At 30.0% G+C, this 12,062-nt stretch overlaps 1 protein-coding gene across 1 annotated transcript; it reads right to left on the reverse strand.

The window, feature by feature from the left end:
* Window positions 1-1,397: 1,397 nt before the first annotated feature.
* Window positions 1,398-3,713, reverse strand: LOC131648277 (AP2-like ethylene-responsive transcription factor PLT2). Its single transcript, XM_058918052.1, has 6 exons — window positions 3,448-3,713; window positions 2,911-3,322; window positions 2,697-2,779; window positions 2,506-2,603; window positions 2,207-2,408; window positions 1,398-2,110 (listed from the first exon to the last, which is right to left on the reverse strand). Exons 1-6 carry the CDS (start codon window positions 3,587-3,589, stop codon window positions 1,458-1,460), a joined length of 1,590 nt encoding a protein of 529 aa, XP_058774035.1. The 5' UTR covers window positions 3,590-3,713; the 3' UTR covers window positions 1,398-1,457.
* Window positions 3,714-12,062: the final 8,349 nt, after the last annotated feature.

Raw genomic sequence — 12,062 nt, forward strand, 5'->3', positions numbered from 1 at the left:
TTGTTTGTTAGTTTATCCAATTTATAGTTTAAGTTGATAGTTTAAACTGATAGTTTAAGTTGATAAACTTAAGACAGTTAAACAGAAAGATTAAACCTTCTACATAAACTTTCATTACATAATCAAAAACTATTATCATATCTAAACTCTCTCGCTGAGATAAAATTAGACCAATCATAGTGGGCCTCGTCATCATCATCAAAATAAAAAAAAAATTAATTATTTGCCTCAACTTTCTTCTTCTTCTTCTTCTTCTTCTTCTTCTTCTTCTTCTCCTCACCTTGAGAGCTCTCATTAATCTAAACACAACATCCTCTTCAGCAACATCTTGAATTTGATGTTGGTTATGCGCCACAACACCATCTACAGCAACATCTTGAGGCTCAGGCTGGTTTTGCACCACAACATCCTCTACAACAACATTTGGATTCTAAGCATTCCTTTGATTTGAATGAAGTTGTTTTTGTGTTTTGATTTGTCCGCTTTTATATTTTTCCTTCTGATTCTTCATGTTCTTCTCTTGGAAGTCTAAAAACCAAAGATGCTCATTATTGTTTCTTTAATTCTATACGCTTTTTATTCTCTTTGGAAGTCGGAAAGATTGCATACCTCGAGATGTTCAAATTTGTGTACTTAAAATACATGTTTTGATAACAATTCAAAAATGGTGTAATGCTGATTCTGGTATGAAACGATTGACATTTATTCATATATAATATCACAACGGTTATCTAATAACCGTTGTTAAAGAGCGAGCGCTTTCCTGTTTACTACGACGGTCATCAGACCATGATTGAATGTGTCGCATATACTACCACACGCTACATAACAACACCTGATCCTGCATGATTATATATCTTTCCGAACGATTGTTAAATGCCTTTTTCGCAGTAATGTAATACCTTCCCCTTGCATAACAAACCCCCGAACCTAAGATCTCTGTTTATTTTATTAGTTTTGATGTTAAAAATTTATTTTAGTGTCATTTCCCTATTTTTTCCATTTCCTTTAGAAACCATAAAACGTGGTGACGACTTTCACTAAAATAATGAGCTGGATCAATCCAATAGTCTTTGTCTTAATTTTTCACGAAACGCAACAACCCTCTCCAAGCAAATACAAAGAAAACCAAAGCACTAGAAAGAGAACATGAACCTACTTTTTGAACTACACAAGATTGAAAGAAGACCACCAATATTACCAACAGAAGGAGTAAAACTCCAATCACAAAAAGAATTCCCCCATAAACAGTGAACAAGGGAGTTGATGTCTCTTGTATAGCCAGAAAATAACCCAATTCAAGCAAATCCATGTTATAGCCAAAAAAAAAAAACCATAAGAATAAAAATTTAATTCACCTAACTAGTTATAATATAGCAGAATCAATTAAAAAAGACAATGAAAAAAAACAAGAAATTAAATTGTATAACAATTAACAACTAGTCAAGTTCTTCAAGTTAATTACTCAAACCATTCCACATTGTGAAAACACCACCACCACCTCCATTTGAACCTTGCATGGAATCTCCCGCCGACCAACCTCCATAACCTCCGGAAGACATGTCGTAATCCGCTGTTTCTCCCATAACATTGTTATTATTATTATTCCCAATATACCCTCCACACCCATCATTATTCTCCATCAAACCCGGATGATTCTGAATACTATAATCACCATTGTAGCTGTAAAATCCACCTTGTTGCTGTTGATGCAACTGAAGCTGAGTTTGTAAATAACTCTGATCATGAAACGACGACGGATATACTTCCTGGTTTTGTAGTGTCAACAAAGGTTGTTGTTGTTGTTGTTGTTGATGATGTGTTTGTTGTTCAAATTGCATTAAAGGGTAACCTTGTAATTCTAACCTACTTGAACTTGAAGATCCTAGTCCATATTGAAGTGCTACCATCTCTTGTTCTCTTTTTCTAGAACATTCTAGAGCTTGTGCTTCTTTCAACCTTTTCGCAGCACCTCCTCCTATAGGAAGAGTGTTACTTTCAAGAATCGCCTTCACTTCGTAACGGTTCATGTCGAAGTTTGTTACCGCGCTTAATCCTCTGAACTTAATTGCAGCTATATCATAAGCTTCTGCAGCTTCTTCTTCAGTACCTATAATAAACAATATCCCAATATTAACTATTATTATTATTATCATGATTTCATAGTTTTAGTTTGTTGTGTGGTGCATGCATGAATGAATCTTACTGAATGTTCCTAAGTAGAGATCTTTGTTTCCTGCAACTCGACCGATTCTCGCTTGCCATCTTCCATGTTGGTGATGCCTTGTGACTCCGCGATACATTGATGCACCCCTTGAAAATCCACTGCTTTTTCTTCTTATGGATGCAACAAATTCTTGTCTTGTCATGTTCTTCATTTCTTCAACTTCCTTCTCATAGTTACTGATCTGAAAGACAATGAATAATAAGCATATAAAGTGATTAATTTTGAATTGACCTAATTAAGTATTTAACATCATTAACATCATGAACATGATTAATTACTGGAAAGTTTGTTGTGGTGGATGTTCCCCAGTACTTTAGTGCAGCTAAATCATAAGCTCTTGCTGCTTTTTCTTCTTTGTCATAACCACCTAAATAGACTGATGATGAAAGATCAAGAAACATGAAAATGTGTTAATATGTATTCAATCTATCAAAAAACCTAATTAGTATAGTTGATTTGTTGTTATTACCTTGGCGACCTTTTCTTGATTGTCCTTCTCTTCTACAAGTATTATCCCAAAGATGAGCTTCATATCTTCCGGTCCATCTATGTCTATACAGATTTTGAAGGATAAAAGCAAAGTAAAATGAATGATATACCGGTAAACGTCGTTGCTGTTGAATAACCGAACACAACAAATTATAAATCGTAACTAGAGAAGATTTTATGGAAGGATTTCGAACCTTGTTACACCGCGATAAATTGATGTTCTTTGGCCAAAGGTATCCAAAGCCCTTTTAGGTGCAGCTGCTTCAACTATAGTGTTATTATTTTCGCCACTGGTTTCACATGTAGAATCTTTAGTACCACTCCCCATTGATAATGTCAACGACTGCAGATTATTGTTACCGTTTTCTTGATATTGATCATAACTATTGCTAGAAGTTGGTTCTAAAGCTGAGTTGATTTGTAGTGGCATGAAGAAGTAGTTATCTGAAGAATGATTATTGATTTCATTAAAGGCTGCAAGATCTGACTCATTTTCAGTAGTACTCTTGCTGTTCACACCAAGAAAATCTGCAACCTTTGGAACTTCGTTGCTAGTACTGTGATTGTGATTGTGACTGTGACTGAGAGTATTCATCAGATTCCAATCTGTTCATGAATAAAATAATTAATAAATATAGGTTATTATTATATATATGTGGAAGCTTGAAGCAGATATAGCTTCATAAAGAGACAAAGCTATAGGAATGAAAGAGTTTTGTTAGTTAAGTTACCATGGTTTTGGAAAGGGGTTTCCAACATGTTGTCATTGACTAATGTTCCAAGAGAAAAATGATGCTGATGATGAGATTGAGGTTGTAATGGAGAAGGATGAGTTGGAGAAAGTGGAAAGGAGAGCCAGTTGTTTGAGTTCATTTTGAGGGAGAAGGGACTGTGGAAATGGAATAGAATGAAGTGAAAAGGAGTGATATATATACTTAGAAATTTACCAAGGGTGCTGGCTAGGGTTTCAAAAAGTGAACTCTCTCCACACTTTGGAGCTGTTGTTAAAGGGATTGGGCAGAAGAGAGGTTGAAAAAGGATTTTTTTAGAGGAAGGGACATGTTATTTAAAGTGTACCCTAGCTTGCTTCTTTCTCTATTTTAGACTATGGTTTATGCAAATGCGGTCGCAATATTACTAATCCGGTAACCTCTACAACTACATCGAACCGCAACTACGATGTGATTTCTAAGACACTTTTTGTCGTACACAAACGTTAAAAGACAATAAAAAAGTTATTTTTGCCACCTACAAGAACGGTTTTTAGTAATTGCGTGAAATTTGTAAAACAAATATATGGTGCGCTAAAGAGATTTAAAATTTATTGTCTATTATACTTTACTAATACAGTTTTATTTTTATCAAAAATCAAAATTTTAGAATGCTAAAACTTAACTTTCTTCTTATGTATTAAAAATTCTTAATTTTAATTGTTTTTCAAATATTAATTTCAAATATTTTTTAGTTAAATTTCTCAGAGAACAATTGCAATATGCATCAAAACAGTCACAATAACCATAATTACAACACTCACGGACACAATCGCATTTACATGTAATTTAAAATTATATTTTAGACTAAAAGAAAAATCTCTTTTGATTTGACTAGAAATTTTGGGGACGAAGAATTTTATAATCTATTGTGATTTGTTAGAATTAGTTTTTTACATTTATGCAGTAGATTATAATATAACAAATATCTGTTAATTAAATAAAATGAGGTATGTTTTTTTCATCTTACACCTAAGTTGAAGCTTTAGTTTTTAATTAGTATAGAGGATGACCATTTTTCTCCAATATAAAGAAACAAAGATATAATCTGCTGCCTACAATGATGATTAAAATAATGCTATTTATTTAAGATGAGAGACACGAGTGTTATAATGAAACTAGCTACAAGTTTAACATTTTAAAAAGACAAAGCCAGCATTCCAAATGGAAAAATCCAATTAAAAGTATATAGTTTATTTTTCTGTCTACCCACTTGGTTTATCGGAACTCTCCTCCTCGTTATGTGATATGAATGACTACTCAAAACCCAGCATTCCCACACTTTGCAAATCATCTCTCTAAATCCACCCTTCTATACATAAACTTTATTTTACTACCGACCTATCTCTCTAAAGAAAAAGTGACAGTCAAATATCAAATATTTGACCTGTTACAACTTTTACTATCGGACAAAATTTGAAAATCTTGTTATATTAATTATTTTAGAGAAATTGTTTGAAAAGTGTTAAGATATAAATTTAATTTAATGATGGGTTAAATACGTTTTTAGTCCATGGAAATATGCGACCCTGCATTTTTAGTTCTTATAAAATTTTTCTTCAATGAATGATCCTTCTAAAATTTTTATGCATGCAATTTCAATCCCTATTATTTTCTAAAATTTTAAAATCTGATTAATTACCCTTTAAAAACTGATTAATTACCCTTTAATTTTTTAATTTTTGAATTTTTTTTATAGGTTTAGAATAGTGTAAAATATTTAATTAATAAGTTTTAGAATTTTTTAAAATGAGAAGAATTAAATATGAATTTTTCAAATTTTAAAAAATAATGAAAAAGGTAATGAAAATCTCAACTTAGAAATTAAATTTTGAGTTCGTTTTTTTTTTCAGGAACTTTTTGAAATATTATGAATATGTCTGTAAAATAATCATTCTAAAATACACATTGGTTTCACAGCAGAGACTGAAATTGCATGCATAAAAATTTTAGAATGACCATTTATTAAAGGAAAATTTTATAGGGACTAAAAATGCAGGGTCACATATTTATAGGGACTAAAAACATATTTAACTCTTTAATGATTATGGGACTAAAAATTAGGGTCACATATTTTATAGGGACTAAAAATTTTAGAATGACCATTTATTAAAGGAAAATTTTATAGGACTAAAAATGCAGGGTCACATATTTATAGGGACTAAAAACATATTTCTATGTTGATTTAAAATAAATATTAAAGATCATAGAAAGAGAAACCAATTCAGTTCATTAAAATCAACAAATCAAAATTTAATGGTCGTGATTAATTGTTCTCATTTATCATAATAACCAAGCGTTCTCACTTGAGTCGTCCCCTATATATATATATATATATATATATATATATATATATATATATATATATATATATATATATATATATATATATATATATATATATATATATTTCGTGGAGGAAAACAATTTTAGTGTAAACTATGCATTCATATTTTTAAATTTTTTTTATTAATTAATTATATGTATAAGAAAATTAGTAATAACTATTTTATTTTAAGTAAATTAGTAATTATTATAAATTATTAATTTATTAATACATTAAACATAATAAAAAAATTAACAAAGAACAAATAAAAAAGAAGGCATATCTTTTAATTTACCCCCTCTCACATCAACTTTTTCAATAATATGATTACTAAAAAAACATAATAATTATTTTTAGCAAACAACAATTAAAAAAGGCAAATCACATTATGATAATAATATTGACACTATTCTTTTTTATCTTTTTTTATTTTTAAAAATATTATACTTTATATTATAATGAGAAAAATTAAGACCCGTTAAAATCATCTTAAAAAGAAGAGCCATTAAGTCATCCATGAATATTTTTAGATACCATTATAATTTAAACATTGCCTACAATGCAATAACAATGCAAAAAAAAAAAAATTAACATAATTTTTAACAAAAAAAATGAAATAATTTAAAATAGAAAAAACGCAGAAGAAAAAAAACTTATGAAAATGAAAGAATAGAAAAAAGGACAAAAATTAGAAGGATGAAAAGAATATAATAGTTAGAATTGTCATGGTGAAAAAATGGTGAGTATGCGTTTGAATTTAATTCTTGCATGATATTCATGAATGACGAAGAACATTTAATTAGCATTAGAAACAGTTCATGAAAAATGAACGACGCTTTAGAAGCATTAGCAATTTGGATAAATTCTCTTTTTGTTTTTCTCACTATTTTTTTTATTATTATAATTTTTTATTCCACAAATATGTGTTGCAGAAATAACATTGTTCAAACGATTTTTTGTTAGTGCAATATCGAGGAAGGATCGAGCGAGAAGCATTGTTATTTTTGAAACATTTCTTTGAACAACATACTTTTGTTTGTGGGAGACACACCACTATTCTATCTAAAACCACTATTCTATCTAAAATTTTAAGGTAATAGAGATACTATTAGTTATTGTATATAGTTGTTCTATGTATGTAATAGCAAAACAAATCAATATATAAATTAGTAAGGAGAAAACAATATGATACAACAAAAGCACAAGATGTGCGGAAAACAACAAAGCCCACAAAAAATAAAAGTTGGAGGAAACTGGAAAAGATCACATGCAACACCAACCCAATATAACAATAAGCCAACAAAAGACCAAAAAACAACACCACGAGAAATCGAAAGGAGGGAGGAGGATGCCTCAACCACCTCTTGAGCGATATAATCAATACACCATAAGAATACTATCGATAAAGGGAGAAAAACCTAACCTCGAAGACACACACCCATCTGACAGAACTAAAGCACAAAAACTAGTCAGCCATCGATCTAACCTAATCATCATCCACAACACAACAACCTCTATAGAGAGCAAGTTGGAGGAAGGAAAACCTGAACACCTGAAAATTAAAGGGGTGCAGTTGGCCACCTATTTCAATCTTAAATGCCTAACCACTTGAGTGGACCTCTTTCCTAGCCAATCAGAGAGATAATAGAACTCAAAGCATGGGCATGAGCCCAGTTTTATGCCAGGATGATAATCTCAGACATTTAGTGATTAACCGTCAAGTGTTCCTGTCTAAACATAAAGACACCCTTTTTACCCTCACCTAGCTTCGAAACATTTGAAACACCCTTAAAACTGACCTCGACAGAGGCTCTAGCCACCCCATCCATCTAAACACCTTATACTAATAAATGCTTCAGACAACCTCATAAAATACAAAAATATGGTCCGCTGACTCCACCTGCCTAACACAAATAACACACCCTACTTCACTACTACTCGACATAATATAACACTTTCCTGCTTGATCATTCATATGATTATCATATCTTCCATAAAAATAAAAAGAGCCACAATATCTCTAAAATAACCTAAAGAGTCTTAAAACCTAATTCACCCCCTCTTAGGTTGCACTCTCATAATTACATTTTGCATCAGATCAGGTTAAGGTAACTTGTTCCTCAATTCAGAAAGATGGCTTCCATTAATCGTATTTTTAGAGATGGTGGCAGTAACAACAAAGCCCCATGCTTTGTTGGTAAACACTATGATATTTTAAAGATTCACATGCAAATGTATCTGGAAGCACAAGGAGAAGAAATATAGGATATTGTTTAAAAATGGTCCATACATTCCTAAGACGGTCATCAATAATATAGAACAATAAAAAATAAAGGCTCTTGGAATGAAGATGATATTAAGAAAGTACTATTTGATAAAAAGGCAAAGAACATTCTTCAATCAGACTTAGATATGGATGAATTATTTTGTATACCTTATTGTAAAACAAAAAAAAGAGATTTGTGATACTTTAGAAGTAACACATGAAATCCAGGTAGAGGTAAAAAGATCTAAACTGAATACTTTATCACAAGAATATAATATAAAATTCTAGAATGCATCCCTGTGAATCAATTCTTGATTAATAAAAGAGATTCACTCACTTAAGAAATCATTTAATGGCTCTTGAAAAATATTTTACAAATGATGAATTGAAACTCAAGGTCCCTAAATATTTAACAAAGGCATGACAACCGAAGGTGACGACAATATAAGAAAATAAAATTCTTTCTAAAATGTCTTCTGCAACATTGTTCGATAAATTACAAGAACGTGAGATAGAACTTGAAAGGATAGAAAAATATGAAAAATCCATAAAAGAAACCTAAATTTTGTTCCTTAAAAACTAGAGTCAAAGGACTTGATAGTAATCAAGAGGATGAATCTCAATCCACTAGTGATGAAGATGATGCTCTAGTCATAAAATATGAAAAGTTCTTATAGATGGAAAGGGAAAAAGAAATAAGCATCAATAAGAAATGTTACTTGCTTTGAATGTGAAAAAAGAAGACATGTCAAAATTGAATGCCCTACACTTCAAAAGAAGAATAAATTTAAAATCAAATTGGACAAAAGATCAAAGAGCATATGTGGCATGGAATGACAATGAGATAAGTTCATTCTCAGATGAAGAATCAAACATGTCATTAATAGCTTCGCACCATTCTGATGATGAAGAAAATAAGGAAGTGATTCTAAAATTAATGATATACCTTCGAACAATGAATTACAAAATGCTTTCCATGAGGCATTTTTGAATTGTTCTAGAAAATGTTCAAAAAAAATTATTTTAAATCTAGAAAGTGAGGCTAATAACACAAAGTGGATTTAGACTTAATAAAGAATTCAACATGCAATAATTATTCATCTCTTAGTCAAAAATTTTGAAATTAAACAAAGTCATAACCAAATATGAAAAAGGGCAAATGGCCTTGAATAATGTGTTGAGTAGACAAAGATACTCAAATAATAAAAATAGGCTTGGATATTGAGATTTTAATAAACCAAGTACAAGTCAAGCCTCTTTGTTAAAGCTAATAACGAAGTCCACAATGTTGAACTTAAGAAAGGAGTACTTCCAATTCATCCTTAGAAGGTCTATGATAGAAACCCCTATGTTCGTAAAGATAGCAATTTCTTTAAGATTACATGTTTCTATTGCAAAACAAGCGGCCATACCCTAAATATTGTTATATAAGAAGCTATGGAGTTTTTTATGGTGAGTGTAAGGGGTAAAGAAGAAAACTAACCAACAAGGACTCATAGAAAAATGGGTACATAGAAAGTACTATTAATTGTTTTGTAGATATTTGAAGACCTTATGCAAATCTTTTCAAAGTAAAATTTGTATTTTAAGATACAAGACCATATGATATGGTAGGATTAAAGCTTCATTTGATTAATAATTATTTGAAAAAGATTGGCACATTGATATCAACATTGACATCAAATCATTATGAAGAGGATAAATAATTTTATATCTAATGTATTATTTCGTTATATCTTATGTTTCTTTGGATTTTACTCTTTTTCTTTTTGATAATGTCAAAAAGGAGGAGAAGAGAGATGGTTGTTTTTGTTATTTTTCAAGACACCAAAAAGACTAAAGCAAAACTTGCAAAAGAAAGGGGGAGATATGCAAAATAGGTAGAGATATACAAGATAGGGGAAGCAATCAAGTGTCAAGACAAAACTTTTCATCAATATATTTTGTCATCATCAAAAAACTTCCCATTAACTTTGATGAAGACAACAACTTATCATAAAAGAAAGATCAAAGAAGAAAAAGATTGAAATCAAGTATCAAGATTGAATAAGATTTTGAAATCAAAGGATTGAATTATGAAGATTGAGGTACCAATAGCACTTCATTTGTGTATATATGTTAGGGGCTCAAATCAATTTCGTCTAAATCATTTCTAACATTTTTTCCTGCATTGTTTCAAAAGCTTTTTAACTCAGAATTTTTTTCAAGTTTTTGGGAAGGTAAATCAACTTACCTACCTATGTAAATTGATTTACATACTCTGTCCACAACAAAATTATGAAAATTTAATAGGTAAATCGATTCACCTTTCCATGTAAATTGATTTACCATTCCAATTTTTGTCTTATATAAATTGATTTCTCTTTTATGTAAATCGATTTACCTAGTGTATTTTCTCAAATATTTGAAAGTTAAGGATAGATAACTCATTTATCTCGTTGGATAAATCGATTTACCTCTGAATCTTTTAAAAATTTCTAAATCATTTTCATACCTCTTCATTGCACATGTTCATCATACTTTTTTTCAAATCATTTCCAATTGATCACGAACATAAAAAAAACTTGTAAGCAAAAAAGTTGAAATAAATATAAAAATACATAACTGAAGTTGAAATAAATTTAAAAAGATTTACATAAACATACATAATTGAAGATTTTTTAAACCGTTTTTCAAAATATTACAAAAAAATTTCTTTGTTTATTCTGTGTTCACTTTTTAAATATATTTTGTAAACAAAAAAATTGAAATAAATTCATTTGCCTCATTTCAGAAAAACCACAAATAGGTATAGGTATACATACATTTGGTATAGGGAACCCAATTTGAGGATCCCCGAGTCTTGCATGTGTTAAAGATGCATGTGTACGGACATGCAATATTATAAGAGAAAAAACCGACACATTAAAAGTAAGAACTACTCTTGTTCAAACTATAACACCAAGCTGTGTTCCATATTAGACCAAGTAACATTAATTTATTAGCTTATGGTTAAATTGAATGGCAGTAATTAAGAAATATAATTTGAAGGATTTGGTTTGTTCCCCAAGTAGAAATCTGTTGACCAAATACTTGGATTCTGTTCCAGTCAAAAGGCACTAGCTATAGCTGGAAATAATTAAACATAAATTAGAATTAGTACTAAATAATTACAATAAAGAATGACTCGTCAGGTTCATGTCTCATACACACGTTAGACATTAATTAGAACTAAAACTTCTGTATCATGTTTTGTTTGAGGTTCAACCTAGGATATCCAAATTTGAAGATCTTGTTAAGTTTTGCCAGTTCTAAGATTTCTGACCAAATGCATCTTCATCTATATACTATGTTCCAGTGAAATGATTACATAGTATGAATATGGCACGAAACTCTTATTTTATGGAATGTCTAAGATTGGTTTATTAAGCTATTGCTCAGTGATTTAAGGAATGTTAAAGTAGAGTATGTAGTGGGACAAGGCTTCAACCTAGGCTTGGATCCCGTAACACACCGCAATTGTAGCACAAATCCACTAATTTGAAATATACAAGGTGCATAGATATAGGGTCGACCCTATCAATTTGTTTGGAGGACTCGTTTAAATATAAAAATAAGTTTAAATTTAAAAAAATATATAATTATAATAATTAAAAAAATATAATAATATATTGAGTTAATATTTATTCTTCTTTCTCTCTGTCATATGAGTCTTTTTTTTAAAAATTCTCCTGTTTAAAAAAGTTTAATGAAATTTTCAGATATTTCAAGATTTCTTAATTTTTGACATTCATCACATCCGGTCATTAAAAAAATTGATGTGACACTGTTAATTTTTTTTTTAATTGAGGTGGAATGCCAAATTGGTTTTTTTTTATTTTTAATTTTTTAACACTTAGTTGATATTTATATTTTTTTAATACTTAAATGCACTTTTGGTCCTTCTACTTTTGGACGTTTTAAATAATTTATCCTTCTATTACAAAACTATCAATTTTGGTCCCT

The sequence above is a fragment of the Vicia villosa genome, linkage group LG2 (genome assembly GCF_029867415.1).
Source record: "Vicia villosa cultivar HV-30 ecotype Madison, WI linkage group LG2, Vvil1.0, whole genome shotgun sequence".
In the NCBI taxonomy this organism is placed as follows: Eukaryota; Viridiplantae; Streptophyta; class Magnoliopsida; order Fabales; family Fabaceae; genus Vicia; species Vicia villosa.

Bases quoted from the DNA above. Each gene is read 5' to 3' on its own strand.
- LOC131648277 (XM_058918052.1), bottom strand. From the start codon at position 3,589: ATGAACTCAAACAACTGGCTCTCCTTTCCACTTTCTCCAACTCATCCT. The intron at 2,780-2,910 runs GTTCGAAATCCT...AAATCTGTATAG, and splicing joins ATTTATCGCGGTGTAACAAG to ACATAGATGGACCGGAAGAT. The intron at 2,409-2,505 runs GTAATTAATCAT...ATTGTCTTTCAG, and splicing joins CCACCACAACAAACTTTCCA to ATCAGTAACTATGAGAAGGA.